Below are 17,878 nucleotides of genomic sequence, written 5' to 3'. Positions count from 1 at the left end.
GGCTGTTCCAAGCAACTGGGACACATGATTAAAATGCAGATTCCATGGCAGGTCCCGCTCAGAGGTTTATTTAGTGGGTCAGAAAATGGGCCCAGGAATTTCATTTTAACAAATGTCTCCAGATAAATCTGATGTAAATGGAATATTCCTTTAAGAATGCCATTCCTTTAAGAAATAATGTTAATAAGGTATTCCAGATGACCCTATTGGTTGGAATCTGTCCAACTACAAATATTTTGATTTAAATTTCCATTGACCTAAAATTTTTGTGGTGGGCACTGCAGCTCCTTACCAATCATTCTCCCAACCTGTACTATATTGAGTAGCAGCCAGGCTACTTGGAGAACAGACTGAACTCCAGGAATGGGCTCTATTAGTCTAGGCCAATCAGGATAATCCAGTTCCTTACCATGACTGGCTCAAGAATGGGTAGACCTAAGTCAATCAGTGCAGAGCATTTTCATGACTACAGAGAAACCATGGGAAGGCTGAGGCGTGGACTCAGTGGGCAGGGATGGAAAAAGACTCAGAAATACTGGGCATGGCCCATGGCTCATTAGGGTTGCCAGGTAAAATACAGAACACCCAGTTAAATATGACTTGGGTAAACAAGAAATCATTTTTTAAGTATAAGTATGCCCCAAATATTGCATAGGACATACTTATACTAAAATATAGTTGATTATCTGAAATTCAAATTTCACTGGGCATGCTGTCTTTTTATTTCCTAAACCTGGCAACCCTACTCATGACTCCACTTGTCAGCTTGGTACACTCCTCTGAGAAGCTTCTCCCAATATTCCCATCTCATTTGATCCTTCCTGACTGGCCAGTGTTGGGATTAAGAGCCTCACTTTAATCAAGGAACCCAAGGCTCACACAAGGCTGAGCCCTGCCCAGCCAGGCCAGCGGCCAGGCCTCCCCATGTCCCTCTCTCTCCGAACAGGGAGGAGTGGGAGATGGGGGAGGGCTGTGGGATGGAGGGCGGGGCTGCCAACAGCCTGCTCTGTGGCTGGAACTGCGACATCGCCTCTCTAGGAATAGGAGGGAGCTTCTGGCCAGACTCAATGGGGGAGGACTGGACACTTGAGAGGGCACTGGGCCAAAGACTTCCCTGGGACATGTGCCCCACCCCTGGTACCTCAGGGCTGCACATGTCAGCCATCTCCATGTCACACCCCCGGGGAGGACAACCGACCACCGTGGACAAGCCCTGAACCTTTTGGGAGAGCTGGTGCTAAAAGAATGGCTGGAGAAGTCACTATTGAGGACTGAAAATGCGGAGGGTATAATAACTGCTGCTGTGTATCGAGCCTCACTATTTCCATGCACCGTGCCAAGTGCTGCACGCGTATCACTTCATTTAATCCTCACAACAACTGCATGAGGCTCCATGTTTTCATTGATTCCAAGTCACAGCTTTTTTCCTCTCATGTTAACATCTCTAAAATCGTGCATCTTACAGTCAATGGCCTGATAGTTTATTTGGCAGTATTTTAAATTCCTAATGGTATGTACCATGATGGTGTGTTCATAACCAATAGTGTCTTAGATTTGATGAACTATAGTGGGGATGATTATTGTCCCCAGTTGTGAGATTAGTAAACTGAGTTGCATTTAACAGATAAAGACATTGAAGTTCAGTAACTTGCCCAAGATCACAAAGCAAGCACATGGCAGAGATTTGAAACTAGAGGAAGGAGCTTGCAATGTGATAAAGCAGCAAATGTACAAGAGTTTGGAAGAAGGAGAGGTAGGTTGCTTTTGGCAAGAGCAGCAATTCTCAATTCTGGCTGCACAACAGAATCACCTGGGGAACTGAAAATAATCCCCAATCCCCGGGTGCATCCAGACCAGTTTAGGTCAACATCAGAACTGAGGCCTTCCTGGTGGAATGATTAGGAAAGACATATGGAAGAAGAGATATTTGTGTTCAGTCTTAACAATTGGGTGGGGCCAGGCACGGTGGCTCGCACCTGTAATCCCAGCACTTTAGGAGGCTGAGGCGGTTGGATCGCTTGAGCCCAGGAGTTCAAGACCAGCCTGGGCAACATAGTGGGACCCCATTTCTACAAAAAATTTGAAAATCAGCTGGGTGTGGTGGCGTGTGCCTATGGTCCTAGCTACTCAGGAGGCTGAAGTGAGAGGATGACTTGAGCCCTGGAGGTCAAGGCTGCAGTGAGCCATGACTGCACACTTGCACTCCAGCCTGGGTGACAGAGCAAGACCCTGTTTAAAAAAAAAAAAAAAGATTAGGTGGGATTTCAAGAGATTGACAGGGAGCAGAGGCCTAGGCTTGGGAAAGGCATCCCCTGCTGGGACAGTGCAGTGCCCAGGGCCACTGGGCAGGGTGAGGGGGTTCAGCCTGCTGGTGAAGCCTGGCCCATAGGAAATGTCCAGTGACTCTGGCTGATGGAGCAGGGGAATCTGTGGAAGAAGGCAAGGGACAATGCTGGTGAGGCAGGAGAAGAGGGAATTGGGGTAACCAAAGGTTAAGGCGTAAGAACAGTGGGTGCAGCCAGTTCTAGGCAAGATTAGGCAGCACATAGGCCACATCCTCACTCCTGTGATAAGACAGAAGTTTCCACTTCAGCCTCTGATTGATTGTGGGCCAAGCTGTCACTTCAGCCTCTGATTGGTCATGGGCCAGTCCTTCATGGGGTGTAACTAACCCTAGGCCTCTAAAGGGCACCTAGGGGTGCTAGCAAATTCTTTTAGCTTTATAAAAACCCTGGGGAGAGGCAGAGGTTGCAGTGAGCTGAGATCACGTCACTGCACTCCAGCCTGGGTGACAAAGCGAGACTCCGTCTCAAAAAAAACCCCAAAAAACAAAAAACAACATTCATTCAACAAACATTTATTTGCACACGATGTAGCAGGCTGTCATAGGCATTAGGGATACAGCTTTAAACAAAACAGACAACATTGACTATCCTGGAGCACACATTCTAGTAACAATAAGCAAACAAACAAATTTGTAAATAGCATAAAAAAAAAAAAAAAACCCTGGGGAGCACTGCAGTAGAGAGGCTCTTGGGCCACCTGCTTGAGTCTGCTCCCACTTTGTGGAATGTACTTTTGCCTCAATAAATCTGTGCTTTTATTACTGCTTTTTTTTTTTTTCTTTTTTTAAAGTTTATTCTTTGAGACAGGATCTTGCTCTGTCACCCAGGCTGGAGTGCAGTGGTATGATCTTAGTTCACTGCAACCTCTGCCCCCTGGGCTCAAGTGATCCTCCTGCCTCAGCCTCCAGAGTAGCTGGGACTACAGGCACCCACCACCACACCTGGCAACCGTTCTTTTGTTGCTTTGTCTTTCATTGCTTTATTCTTTTGTTGCTTTGTAAGGGTTTTTCTATTCTTTGTTTAACGTGCCAAGAACCTGGACAACTCACAGTCAAGGCCTTCCATCTGGTAACATTGGGAGCACCTCCTAGCCACCTGGGACTCAGGTTGACCCTACAGGAGCTTTGTGAAGTGAGCATTGCCTGGCACTTTTAGGTGCCAGCATCCAAGCCTAGCACCTGGCATTGTGCCCTGCTCTGTAGAAACTTCTAGGATCTGGTAAGCCTCATGTTCAGAAGACAAACTCAGCAAGTCTTAACTCCTGCAGGCTTGGGAAGGGCCTCCCTCGGAGAGCTGAGAGCAGAACTAGGAACAGGGACGGTGGTTTCAGGCTCTGGCGCCTCCACCTGCTAAGGAGGTGACACGGACACATTCCTTACCTTCTCGGACCCTCGCTTCTCCCTCTAAAAATGGCCCAATGCCCTACTTATTTATTTATTTTTTATTTTTTTGAGACAGGCTCACTCTGTCGCCCAGGCTGGAGTGCAGTGGTGCGATCTTGGCTCACTGCAACCTCCACCTCCCAGGTTCAAGCCATTCTCCTGCCACAGCCTCCCAAGTAGCTGGGACTACAGGTGCGTGCCACCACATCTGGCTAATTTTTGTATTTTTAGTAGAGACGGGGTTTTACCATGTTGGCCAGGCTGGTCTCCAACTCCTGACCTCAGGTGATCTGCCCACCTTGGCCTCCCAAAGTGCTGGGATTACATGAGTGCGCCACTGTGCCCGGCCCACTGCCCTACCTCTGAATGTCACTGTGAAGATTAAACGAGGATGTAGTTCCCACATGCATCCCACAGTGCCCGGGACATAGTAAGCTCCCCAAAATCACCAAGCTAAGCTGGGAAGCACGATGGGTGAGGCATGGACCTTATTTCACAGCAAAGTGGCGCAGGTGAGGCAGGCAAGGAATGGGCAAATCACGACATGACATATGGATTTCCATGGCAGGGAAATGCCCCCGTAGGCACAGTCAAGCCTGGCTCTACCATTGGCTCGCCGTTCTCCTACCTCGCTGGGCCTCCATCTCCCCACCTCTGGGCTCACTTCCTGCTTTGGCCCCTACGCTGGGTAGGAGGCCCGGCTAGAGGTTAGGCACCATCTTTTCCAGTCCCCAAAGTGAGAGTGTGTGTGTGTGGGAGGGATATTTTAAAATGGGGCTGTTGTGGAAAAGCTGAGACCGTGGGCTGCTCTATTTGTTGGCGCTTGCTGGTTTGTCTGATTTGCAGAGCTGGATGGACTGCTCCCTGAGGACAGAAGCTCTTGGTTTTCTTCCCTCCGAAGCCAGGTGTGGGGTGGGAGCATCCAGTGCACCCCTCTTGCATTGGGTGCGCAGTGATCCGGACAGAGAGGCTCCAGTCAGCCAGGCACAGAGAAAATGGCCCTCTGCCCCTGTTCTGCTTGTTTTTGTCTTGTTCTCTGGGGGCCTTTGAGGTGACTTTCTTCATTTGATGACAACAAGATGGGAGGCGGGGACAGCTGAGGTGGCAGGAGTAGGGGAGCTAGGGACAGAGGATGAACCCCACAGGCTCAGGCCAGTGACTTCTAACATTAGAGAGGTTTTGGTTAACTGGGAGCAAATGCAAGTGACTTCTTTGAATCGACTTTGTACCTCGGCACAGCCTTCCTTGCTAGCAGGGCTGACTTCAACCACCCCCCACTCTGTGCTTTATCTCTGGGATTAAGGTTTTCTCTCCTCACCAGAAATCATTCAGCAAAATGAGTTATTAAAAGCCGGTTAACCACTCCTGCCTCCGGGTAGCTCCCGTTTAACAACCTCTCCTGGGGAGCAGCTGTCAAGCTCGGCCCTGAGCTGGCGGGAAGATGACTCATTTACATACAGCCCGTCTCCAGCCCCCCCCACCCCAAGATCTGTCCCTGTCTCCCTGATGACTAATCCTGTCCAGGGATGAGATCACTGCCCCTTCTAACCTCCCCCCCGCCCCCACACACAGAAAGAGCAGAGCCCTCATCTCAGCCCAGAATTTTGGGAGAAGACTAAATCCAAGACCAAGGGAGGCCTTTGATGGGACAAAGACGTGACTGATGAACCCGGAGTGAGGAGCAATGAGATGAAGAAAGCTCTGCCCACCTACCCCGTCCCTCACTCCTCCCTCCCACCTCAGGGCGCTCATGTGGGGCTTGTGTGGGGAACAGCTCCAGGGTCATACCACCTCTCAGAAGGGAGACAGACCAGCCAGCCGTGAGGTGACAGACCAGCCGGCAGCTCAGAGCAGCAAGACAATGTCAATTCAATCACTTTACCTCAATTCCTCTATCACACAGGAGGAGATTTTAAAAGGAAGTCTCTGGTGGTTTGTAAAGCAACAAATCCTGCTCTCAAGTGGATAGTTCCAAGCCCTCTCAATGAATTCAGTTTTATACACCTGGAGAAGCACAGCCTCGTCCTTTCCATGGAGCTACAAGCCACATCTGGGGGCGCTCAGTGCCCAGGCTGAGGGGGCACGCAGAGCCCTCGGGGATGACTCAATGCACAGAGGCCACTCCTTAAGGGCCCGGCTCCCTCAAACTGAGGTGTCCCCATGCTTGGTCTTCCCACAGAAGCCAGCCTGGTTGGCTGCTTCAAAGGAGGAATAAAGATGAGGAGCCATGATGCAAACAAACCCACACCTTTCAGCTGCAGCCAGGGAGGTGCTCTAGAGGCCCACGGGGAGCTGTGTGTCTGCTCTGCTAGCCCGACATGCACCTGCCCTATGGGCTGGTAAAGGGGCTGCCCACAGCACCTCAGCACATGGGTCTCTCTCTCTTTTCATCCAGCCCAAAATGTCAAAGCACAAGGGTCTCTGTCAGGGCCTGGCTGTGGTCACTGGACTGCGGCTGAGGGGTAAGGTGCACCCGTCCTCTAATGGGGGCGCACCCCTCCTCTAATGGGAGTGGGGCTGGAGCTAATGGCACATTCCACTCTCAGCTGCCACAGACAGATGGGGAGGTTGATGGCCCGCACACAGGAAGTGAGGGATGGTGGGGATTGAATTTATGGAGCCCCTATCCTAGACCAAGCACTCTGCTGGTACTTTCACAGATGTAATCCCCAGAGCAGCTCCTGGGGGAGGTGTCATTATGCCGGTGAGGAAACCAAGGCTCAGAGAAGTAAGGCAGCACAGGTCCCAGCCCCATGCCCACAGCTCTTTCCACTCCACCTCTTGAGGCCTGACTCAGCCTTAGGTTCAGAGAATGCAACTGTGATTTTTCCCTGAGATGAGCATTCAATCATACTGCACCAGGGTACTTGCTGTGGCCAAAACGCCTGCCCTGGATCTGTGGCATGACTTTGTGTCAGACCCTGTGCGATAGAAGGAGATGGAAGCTGAGGTTCAGAGATGTTAATGACCTTGAAGGTCAGGGTCACAGAAAATGGCACAACCGGGATTGCAACTCAGTTCTGCCCAATTTCAAATCTACCTTCCTGCCACCTCCTTGCCTTGCCTATTGTCCCCCTCCCTTCATATGACCTGGGACCCAGACTCCCTGGTTTTCTGGAAATATTCTCTCTCCTTTTGGCTCATTCTGTGCACTGTCCCAGTTGGTGGTATTGAGGCACAGCTCTGCCCAGATCACTCTCCAGCTCAGCTGCCCTGAGCTCCCCAGCCCCACCTTTCAAGGTCAGGAATGACTTATTTCCTTTTCTCTTCGCCTATCTGAATCCTCTCCATCATCTGACAGCACTTTCAGCTCACCAGGCATTTAACTGTGTGCTGTCTTGTGACAGCCCCTGTCCTGACCATTGTCCCAGAGATTTAACCCTTTGTGTTTTTCTATGTTAGCTTGCCAATGAGGACATGGCCCATGTCTTGGACTTCTTGCCACCCTCCAGAATGCAGGTCCTCAGGAAGCAGCTGCTAAATTCCGGACACAACTGGCAGTTTGTCCAGTGATCACCAGCAGACACTGTACCAGAAACATTGTCTCCATCTTAGTTTCAGTTAACTCAACATGTTTTTGAGACCTGCTGTGTGCCAGACATGAGGGCAGGGGAAGGAAGACTATGGTGAATAAGATTGCCCACAGACCTCCAGGAACACACCTGTAGTCAAAACACAATTGAGCTTACTGGCTCACTGCAATGAGGAAGCTTGGCCACCATGGATTCTGGGGCATCTCAGTCAGAGGGTATCAAAGAGGGCTAATTCTAGGAGTTGGGCTTGAGTTCTTGAGTTAGGTGATTTACGGAGGGCTTAAGGAAGCAGGCTTCGCTCTGGATGAGATGCTGCCAAAGAGCGGAAGTACTTCTGTGACTGGGCATCTTAATTCTTAGCTGGAAGATGGGAACGACATAGCGAGGCCAAGCTGTGATTGGCCAAGAAGCAGCAGTTGCTCATACTAACCAGATGAGGGATGTTTGGTCTTTTTTGTGGTTTGGACGATGTTCTTGTTTTGGTCGGTGTTTGGACATGATTATGGGGTGAATGGTCTTGTTTTTCTCTCACTCCATCTTGGTCATAAGGCGGCCTTGCCTGATCAGGGGTTCTGTGAAATGCTTATGCTCCATGGCAGATCCTCCCAGCCCCACTGTGAGTGCCAGGCCAGCTCTCGGCGCTCAGGGGCTGCCTTCATCTTTCTCAAAATGCTGCTGTGCTTTGCAGCCCATAATAGCATTTTACTGGATGCCATTCATTATTTTTTGTAAATGAAATTCTTTCCAAGTGTTCCAATTTACTTGGCTATATATGTGCATGTGTGCACACACGTGTACTTAATTCCGTACATGGAGCACACTGCTCAGTTGTGAAAATATGGGTGATTTTCTTTCTTTTTTTTTTTGAGATGGCATCTTGCTCTGTCGCCCAGGCTGGAGTGCACTGGCGCGATCTCAGCTCACTGCAACCTCCGCCTCCCGGGTTCAAGCGATTCTCCTGCCTCAGCCTCCTGAGTAGCTGGGATTACAGGCGCCCACCACGACGCCCAGCTAATTTTTATATTTTTAATAGAGACGGGGTTTCATCATGTTGGCCAGGATGGTCTCAATCTCTTGACCTCGTGATCCGCCCGCCTCGGTCTCCCAAAGTGCTGGGATTACAGGCGTGAGCCACCGCGCCCAGCTGTGATTTTCATTTTAAGTTTCTTCTATTTGCTTTTATAAATATTTCACATTTTCTGTGGTGCAAATAGGATAGTTGCTACTTTTGAAACCGTAAGTTCACTCCCAACAAGCACTGTTAAGTTTATAAATAAAAATGAATAAGATATGATCCCTGTCCTCATACACAATGACCACAATGCCCTATGAAAATGACAGTGAGGGAGATGTCAGGGGATTCCGGGAAGCAAGAGAAGAGGTTTGGGAGGGTGCCCCAGAGCAGGTGCCATTGGAACTGAGTAGTGAAGATGCCTTAGCCAGGAGATGGAGGCAGTTGGGCACAAGGTCTGCAAGGTCCAGGTTGGCATTCAAGGGTTCAGGTGTCATGTGGATAAGACTTTCCAGGGAGCACGTGTGGTATGAGAATGAAGGCCCCTGAGGAACTTCAGTATCTAAAGGGCAGAAGAGGAGTCTATGAAGGAGACCACATTCATTCAACAAACATTTATTGAGGGCCTACTATGGCCAGGAACTGTGCTAGGCCCTTGGGATTCAACAGTGATCTAAAAGACAAAGTCCCCTACCCTCAAGAAGCTTACATTTCAGTATGGGAGACGGAATAATAAACTACAAACAATTACGTGGCCGGTGAGAAAGTGGCAAGTGCTACAAAAAATAAAAAATAGAGCAGGCCAAGAGGGTGAGGAGTGTGCGGGCAGGGAGGAGGCAGGTCATGGTTTTAAGTGGGGTGGGTCCAGGGAGGCCTCGTTAAGGAACGGATGTTTGGTAAAGGACTAGGGTAAGAGAGTTTCAGGCTAGTCAACAGCACGAGCAAAGGCCCTGAGGCAGAGGGGCTGGAAACAGAGAAGAAAAGAGTGAAAAAGGACTGGGCATGGTGGCTCATGTCTGTAATCCCAGCACTTTGGGAGGCTGAGACAGGTGGATCACTTGAGGTCAGGAGTTTGAGACCAGCCTGGCCAACATAGTGAAACCCCGTCTCTACTAAAAATACAAAAATTAGCCAGGCATGGTGGTGCATGCCTGTAATCCCAGTTACTTGGAAGGCTGAGGCAGGAGAATCATTTGAACCCAGGAGGCAGAGGCTGCAGTGAGCCTAGACTGCACCACTGCACTGTAGCCTGGGTGACAGAGAAAACACTGGACAAAGAGATTAGCCAGCAAATCCCTCCTGCACACTTTCAGGGCAAAGTTTAGGTGATATAAATGTCCCTGAAATGAGAAAAACCATGACTTTCATTTGATTTTAATGTGAGGGAGAAACATAAACTAGTAGTTTTACAAAAAGAAAAAGAAATATAATATTCAAGTAGATTTCAAGCAACAGCAGATATGCTGAATATATTTGATAACTGTCTTCTTTTTCTCTGTCAGCAGAGTCTCATGCAATTTTAAAAGGAAATTCGATGAAACGAACACCCATCAACATCTTTAATAGCTGCAAGCAATGTGGAGCAAATTTTTTGTCTTATTTAATGTGGTCATCACCATAACCCAGTAAAGACAATATCATCATTGCTCCCATTTTGTAGACAGGGAAACTGAATCCAGGATAAATAATGTAGCTTGCATGACACCAATCTTCCTCAAGTCTGAGCCAGAGTTTATATCTCCCATTTCTCAACCTCATCTCTCAAGCCTATAATCTTTCAGTTGTAAGAAGGGAAACACTTGAGGGTGTATCAGTTTGTGTTTTGTTCATAGTGTTTATATGCTCTCAATCAAGGACTGTTTATTAAAAAATTTTAGGAGGTGGTAGTCAAAAAAAAAAGTGTCTCTGGCTGCAGTACTGGGGACAGACTGCAGGGGTGAGTTCAGCGAGTCTATTTCAGAGGCTGTGGATCAAACAGGTGGGGTGGCCCAGACCAGGAGAGTAGCCAAAAGGGGACTAAGGAAGGGAGGCCAAAGGGAGGCCACAAACGCAGGAGAGGATGAAGTTGCTGAAGCTACAGGCCATTCAGGAAGGAAGGAATGACGGGGCAAGGGGTCAGAAATTTCTAGAAGAATCTAGTAAGATGGAAACCTAACAGTTCTACTGGGATTTGGCAACTGGGAGGAAGCTGGCTCTGTGCAGGAAAGAAGGGGGCACCGCTGTGCGGATGCCAGACTGCGAAGGGCTGCAGAAGGAGCCGAAAGGGGAAGAAACGGACGCAGGTAGGGGTGGCTGCTGTTAAAGCCGCTTCCCCGGGAGGCCAAGGACATCCACAGCTGAAGTGCTCAGGACCATCCACAGCTGAAGTGCTCAGACACTGCGTTTTCTTTATCTCAGAGAGGCTGTGTGACTTGCCCATGTATGAGTACAGTGGCTAAATCACAAGCCCTGGAGTCAAGGGTTTAGGTTGATCCAGCCCCCACTACTCACTGGTGGCTGTCAGCAAGCTACTCGCTGTGCCTCAGTTTCCCCATCTATCAAGTAGACAGCACTGCCTTACAGATGGTTGTGAGGATCAGAGGGGAGGGGACAGTTGGTGGATTTAGCAGAGTGCGTGGCACAGAGGAAACACTAAATATGCTTCTTCAGCTCCTTATCAAGGTTAGGCCTCCACAAAGGGTGGAGCAGGGAAGAGAAGGCCTCACCGGGCAGACCTATCTTGGAGAAGATACAAGCAATGGTGCTAAAGTTTCACAACAGTGTCAACCCCCTCCCTCATGTGTGTACTCACAGCTACTCACTTTCCTACTCTGTGCCAGCCATGAGGTGTAGTCACTGTGCCAGGGGGCTGAGTGTCCGGCCTGGGACGTGAGAGGGCATGGGCTCACCTGCTCAGGGTTTGAATGAGACCCCAGTAACCACAGCAGTAAAGACCCCTCCAATGCCATCTCTAAATTAAAATGGGTGATCAGAAAATAGCAGGTGAACGATAGTGCCCTCACTGCCCACAGAAGTGCCTTCAGTCAGATTTAGCACTCCATCTTCTGCCTTTCTGAAGGGACAGTGGAAGCATCCATTTGAAGACTCTTCCTGTGTCTTCTGCAAAACCAAAGAAAAACCATCACTGCCGATGTCTCTCTTTAAAGATCTGTTAGGCTAGGCACGGTGGCTTATGCCTGTCATCCCAGCACTTTGGGAGGCCAAGGCAGGGGGATTGCTTGAGGCCAGGAGTTTGGGACTAGCCTGGGCAACATGGTGAGACTCCATCCCTAGAAACAATTAAAAACAAACAAACAAACAAAAAAAAGCAAGCTGGGCATGGTGGCTCACACCTGTAGTTCCAGCTACTCAGGAGGCTGAGGCAGGATTGTTTGAGCCCAGGAGGTCAAGGCTGGAGTGAGCTGTGATTCCACCACTGCACTCCAGCCTGGGCAACAGAGTGAGACCCTGTCTCTACATAAATCAGTAAGATCCATCTGTGCAATTCCTTCCTCCTAGAATTCAGAATCTGAGGTGCTGGTTTCCTGAGGACACTTGTGACTTGCTGCCTTTTATTGAACTCTGAGTGCCCTATTGCCCAGTTTGAGTGGTCCAATGGGAAGTGCAGAGCCACTGTGGCCATTCATTGCTGTAGAGCTGCGCCCCAGTACCTGATACATCCCTCACCCTTTTCCAATTGATTTTTAGCTTCCTTCATCCCTCCCTCTTTCCCTTGTCCTCTTCGTGTCCACAGGAAGCCTGTTGGGAGCCTGCTATGGCAAGTGCTGTGCTAGGACACGGTCCTGAACTCTTAGAGTTTGTGGTTCAGTTATTCCAGTTTCAGCACTTACATTCATTCAAATGCTTTGTGGAAGCAAGCTGGCTTTTAGTCACCAGCAATAGCAATTTCTGAAAATCACCAAGCCACACCAAATATATGAAATATCTTTCTCTAAGGTGGTCTTTAAAATTTGGGCTGACTCTCCTCCCTCTAGGAATGTTCTGATGAGTTTCAGTCTGAAGGCAGGGAGATGGTCTTGGTGACCTCCTGGGCCCCTGTTCTGGGCTGAACTGTATGCCCATACATTCATAGGTTGAGATCGTAACACTCCAGTACCTCAGAATGTTACTGCATTGGTAGAAAGGCTTTTTAAAAAAGGGAATCAAGGTAAAACGAGGCCATTAGGGTGAGCCCTAATCCAATATGGCTGGTGTCCTCACAGGAAGAGTGTATTAAGATACAGACATACACAAGGAAAACCACATGAAGATATGGAGAAGGTGGTTGTCTGCAAGCCAAGGAGAGAGTCCTCAGGAGAAACCAACCCTGCCAGCCCCTTGATCTTAGACTTCTGGCCTCCAGAATTGTGAGAAAATACATTTCCATTGTTTAAGTCCCCCAGTCCGTGGTACTTTGTTATGGCAGCCGGAAGGAGACTGGGGCCGCCTGTTTGCTTGGCTGCAGAAGCCCCACGTGGCTGCACCCTGGCTCATTCTGTTTTCTGTAGCAGCAGCAGCAGCAGCGGCAGCAGGGAGCCCAGGATGCAAAGCTTGGTTTCTGAGCCCTGATCAGGAGGCTGTGTTTATATTTATCCTGCTAACTGCAGGGGACTGTTTATTCCCAGAGAAATAACCTCCTGGGCAGGATAGGGGCAGCCAAGGAACCAGCTGCTTCCATCAGGCCTGCTGGGCTCCTCCAGGTTCTCATACCACTTCTGTCGAGGCTCTCTCTGACGCAGCTCTCCTCACTCCACACCAGGCTTGGGCCCAGGGGCACAGCCTGGTCTTCCTGAGGATGCTCAGATGCAGAGACCGACTGCTCCTCACAAGCACCCTGGCACATGCACAGCCCAGGGACTGGAGCCTTCGCAAACAAGTCACAGTCCTAGTCTCAGATTCAGTGCAACACTAGGCGCTTAGTAGATGCTCAGTAAACAGAACAACAAGGATTTTTTTTTTTAGTTTTAAAACATTAGTCTACCCATGCCTTGATAAACTGTAAAATGCCTTTGCCACCCATTCTCCCTTCTTGCTCCCTTTCATGGGAGCTCTGAGGGGAAGGTCTCTGGGGTGGGTTCCAGCAAACCTGGGCCTGTTCTGGGGTCCTGCAGCCAGGTTGGGCTTTCAGGAGCCTATATTTCATCTGGGCCCCAGTCACACTACATAGATTTTTGTTTTATCACAGAAATCACTGCCACACTGTGACCCTTAAGGTCCTCAGCAGGGATGGCGCGAGGTGAGAGTATCAAAGCCAGGTGAGAGCACTCAGATGGCTTCTGCCTTTGAACGTGTGAGAAGCTCACTCATGCACAGCGACAAGCAAGAAAGACATGGGAAACTGACAGGTTTTCATCACTGGCTAGTGAAAACACATTTTATACTTCTGGGCCAACAAATACCTGGGTCAATTCACACATTGGCTTGAGAATGAGTTCTTTTTCTTTTTCTTTATTTATTTAGAGATGGGGTCTCACTGTGTTGCCAAGCCTGGAGTGCAGTGGCTACTCACAGGCACAATCATAACGCGCTACAGCCTCAAACCTCTGAGCTCAAGAGATCCTCCCACCTCAGCCTCCGAGTAGCTGGGACTGTAGGTGTGCACTACTGTGCTTGGCCAACGTGTTCTTTTTTGAGGTGGGAACTTTAATTTACTTCAGCAGATGTATCAACGTAGCTGTGAATAAGGAGCTACCAGGGCATTAGACTGCAGACTCTGACACAACCACCGTCACCACAATAAATAGCAACAACCACCACCATAACAAGCACAGACACCTACATTTTTTTTTTTTTTTTTTTTTTTTTTAGCTTTGATTACTACACTGTGTTGCTTTCCTCACTGAGGCTTATGTGGGGTTTTCTGGTTTTAGGAATCATTTTCACACACGGTTTATTTACATTTCTTCACAACCTCCTAGTGAGGTAAGCATTATCCTCGGTTTTTAGATGCACAATCTGAGGCTCAGAAAAGTGCAGTGTGAGGTCACTTTGTGAATAAGTCATAGAGGTAATGTCAGAATTTGGGTCAGAGACTCCACAAGGGCTGACCCTCCTTGCGGGTCTCTGAAGACACTGTAGAAACCCGTGGGAAGCTCTGCTGTATTGCTGGGTGCTCCCGTTCTGTGGCAAGACAACCTAGAAGGTGATAGGGGGTCTTCTCCAAGACATGTGCTCTGTTGGCTCTTTGGGAGAAAGGGCAGAGTCGGGGATCAGGACGGTCATGCAGGCTGGCACTGCCCAGGGGCTGATCTTCCAGGAGCTGGGCTAGCAAGCTCAGGATGGGGGATGGGTCATTCCCTCCTTCTCCCCACTGTCACTATAATTCTGGAGATCTGTAAAAGGATGTTTAACATGTTTAAAGTCTTTGTTTCCCATCCTTCTGCCAAGGATTGAGACATCGCCCACCCAGCTTCAATCCTCATAGCTACTTCTGCCACTGATGGGAGGAGGATTGAGGTTCTTTCTACCAAGGAGCCAGGAGGATGGCTGTCACTGCTCCTGGAAGCAGGGACTCCCAGATGTGGGGATAAGTACGCAGGGCCTGCCTTCCCTCCACTCTTGGTGGCTTCCAAAGGCCAACATTCTAGAAAGCCAACCACCCATGTCTCCTCTCTTTCTATTGGAGTGACTCTGCCGCTTCAACAGAGTATTAAAAACAAAGACAGCCTTCCACCCTGACGTCAGACACACAGACACACGAGCACGAGCATCTTGTACTACCCTGTGCCCCCATTCCCCATCAGCATACACGTGGTGTTTCGGGGATAAACCTACACCAAAGGAACCCTCCCATACAGGCTTGGTACAGTCTCAGCCTGTAACGCTTCCCTTTCGAAGAGCTGTCCCTCCAGCAAGGCCTCATAACCCAGGGAACTCCTGGCATCTCTGCCGAGGGCATAAACCATATTAGCTCTGAATCATAAAGAATGTTTACTGAGAACCACATTTGGGAAGACCTTTCTCTTTCAAACCCTTTCTTCCCAGGCCCCCAGTGATGGCTAACACCATTGTTCGCAGCGTTCCTACTGAAACACATTGGTCGTGTGTACTTTCTTGTCTAACTCATAGATTGCAAAAGCTATAATTTCATGGGATTTGTTTTAAGTGCCCTTTTCTGGCAGATGTAGGCTCAGTATGAGCACTCTGTAATTTTCCAGCCTCCTAAATGGCCCCCTGGCAGCTTACATACCACATGGTGTAACCCACCCTTTTCCTATCCTGCAGACAACCCAATTACTCACACAGTCTTCACCAGGGCCCTCCTAGGTGGGTCCCCCAGGCCAGGTCCTGTGGGGGATGCAGTTGCACTTATAACAAACCATGGCACATCCTTTCTGAGGAATACTATGCATCCAACAAGAGGGATGCTTAGAAAGTTGATTTTGACATCACATACCAATACACAAAAACAAAACCCAAAATTCATCCAGAAAATAGACTCAAGGACAAAAAAATCCCTGGAGTACTATTTTAGTGGTGAAGCTAAAGGCTTTTTTTCCCTCTCACTTTTTTTGAGCTTCTCTCTTTTTCAAATGTTCTATAAGAAGTATCTATTATTCGAGTGAATTAAAGACCACTCGTTTTGTCATTATTTTTAAAGGCAGAGTCTCACCGTCTGGGTGGGGAGGGAAGTCATACACAAGAGAGAAGATGGCAAGGTGCTAGGAGGTTAGATCATCACTGGCAGAAGGCAAATGAAGGAGGAGGCTCCATGAAGCCTGGATGATGAAGGTGGGCTCTGAAGAGGGAGTGGGCCTTAGATACATGAAGGGTAAAGGACAGGCAGGGATGCTCCAGGCAGGGAGAATGCTATGAATGAAGACTGGAGGGACAGTTCAGGGTCTTGCTGACTAGTTTGGCTGGAGGAAAGGCTGCAGTGAGGGTAGCATTAGCCACACTTGGGCTTGGAAAGGCTGGGGACCACCGAAATGCAAAGTAGCTTCCCCTGAAAGAAACCAGGGAGGCTGCTGTCAGAGAGTGGACCCTTTGGGAAGCCTGGATACAGATGGATGTCTTTTCCCAATTCAGTCATTTATAAGTAGCTCATATGTCTCTCAATTCCTCATCATTTTCACAGCACCAACTTTGTGGGGAGTAGGGGGACTAGCTGTGGAGTCAGGGACACCTGGGCTAGAATCTCAGCTCTGTCACTTGCTGGCTCTTTGATCTGAGAAAGCCACTTAACCTCTTTTCGCCTCAATTTCCTCATCTGTAAATGAGATGTGAGCTGTGCTCTCCTCCACAGGATGCTGATGAGGATTAAATGAGAAGAAGTGTGTAAAATGCTCAGCATAGTATAGCTCAGCTAATAGCATGACCACCTCAAAATAGTATAGCTCAGCATAGTATAGCTCAGCTAATAGCATGACCACCTCAAAATGCAAGCCATTTGTGCTGATGGACAGCAAGGAACAGAATTTCTAAAGAGAGTAGATAAGAAAAAAATAGAGAAGAGGAGGTCATGGAATATAAAGCCGAGACTGAATTGCACTTAACTTCTTTTTTTTTTTTCTCAAATAATTTGCTCAGGGCTGGGGCAGCCAGTATCATCTACATGCTCTCTCCCTCAGGGAGGAACCCATCCAACACTAAACTTCCAGAGAAAGAGGCAACTGTGGACAGGGAAAAGCTGTAAATGAAGCAAGTGTCATAAGTTCTTCAGTAACACCCTCTCTCTTATTCAAAAACTTCCAGTGGCTTCCTAGGGTCTAGAACTGTGAGTCCCAATGATCAGGCTTGGAATCCTTTGGGAACTCTGCAGTTATTGCAAAGGCATATCAATCTACTTAGTCACCAATTGTTGTTTGCAACCTTAACTTTCTCCTACATGGTTATGCTATTACTTTCCAAAAATATGTAAATGGTTTTCTGATGAAGATGCACTTAAAAGTGCTACTGAATTAATTCAGAGGACTTTGTGTGTCAATATGCATTTTCCCTATTAATTAATGGATACTGAAAGTACATGTAACTTCTATCATACGGGTGCTGTGAAACTATTCCTCGCATTTAAAGCGATTCTCATGTTTAAAAAGTTGGAAACAGCCTAAGCAAAATGGCAAAGCCCCGTCTCTACAAAAACTACAAAAATTAGACAGGTGTGGTAGCGAGCACCTATAGTCCCAGATACTGGGGAGGCTGAGGTGGGAGGATCTTTTGAGCCAGGGAGGTTGAGGCTGCAGTAAGCTGTGATCATGCCACTGCACTCCAGCCTGGGTGACAGAGAGAGACTCTCAGTGTAAAAAAAATAGTTGGGAGACTTCTGGTTCAAGATGATTATTTAATTACCTCAATTTACCTACTCTCTCTCTTAAGATCCTATTTAAAAGATGGTAAAAGGACATAAAGGTGTAAACTAGCAATAACACAGGGAATGGGCAGAGGGTTTACAGTGGAAGGGCCCGAGAAGTTTCAACATGCTTGTGCAAGATGGACAGCTTGAGAGAGCTGTAACTGATGAAGGCAGGTGGAGAAACCCACAGCTCAGAGGGAGTACAGCTGAGAAGGGGAGGGAGGAAGGGGAACTGCCCTGAAGAACCCTGGAGAGACTTGGGTGTGGGAAAGGCCATATAGATAATGGGTAGCTGCCCACCCTCTGCCCCAAAAAGAAAGCCCGCAGTCCACAAG

The 17,878-nt window shown here is 48.6% G+C and overlaps 2 protein-coding genes across 2 annotated transcripts in view; one reads left to right on the top strand and one right to left on the bottom strand.

Annotated features, from left to right (window-relative positions):
* Positions 1 to 5,961, top strand: part of MSH2 (mutS homolog 2) — a 130,239-nt gene extending 124,278 nt beyond the window's left edge. The window contains exon 17 of the mRNA XM_054677834.2: positions 5,631 to 5,961. Coding sequence (XP_054533809.1) covers positions 5,631 to 5,803 — 173 coding nt within the window. The 3' untranslated portion in view covers positions 5,804 to 5,961. The remainder of the gene's footprint in view (positions 1 to 5,630) is intronic.
* The window catches only part of KCNK12 (potassium two pore domain channel subfamily K member 12), a 54,871-nt gene that overhangs the window by 12,692 nt on the left and 24,301 nt on the right, over positions 1 to 17,878 (bottom strand). The gene's annotated exons all lie outside the window — the stretch shown is intronic.

This window comes from Pan troglodytes, chromosome 12 (assembly GCF_028858775.2).
Source record: "Pan troglodytes isolate AG18354 chromosome 12, NHGRI_mPanTro3-v2.0_pri, whole genome shotgun sequence".
Taxonomy (NCBI): domain Eukaryota; kingdom Metazoa; phylum Chordata; class Mammalia; order Primates; family Hominidae; genus Pan; species Pan troglodytes.
The sequence above is the reverse complement of the archived record's forward strand: the minus strand, read 5'-3'. Positions and strand labels throughout refer to the sequence as shown.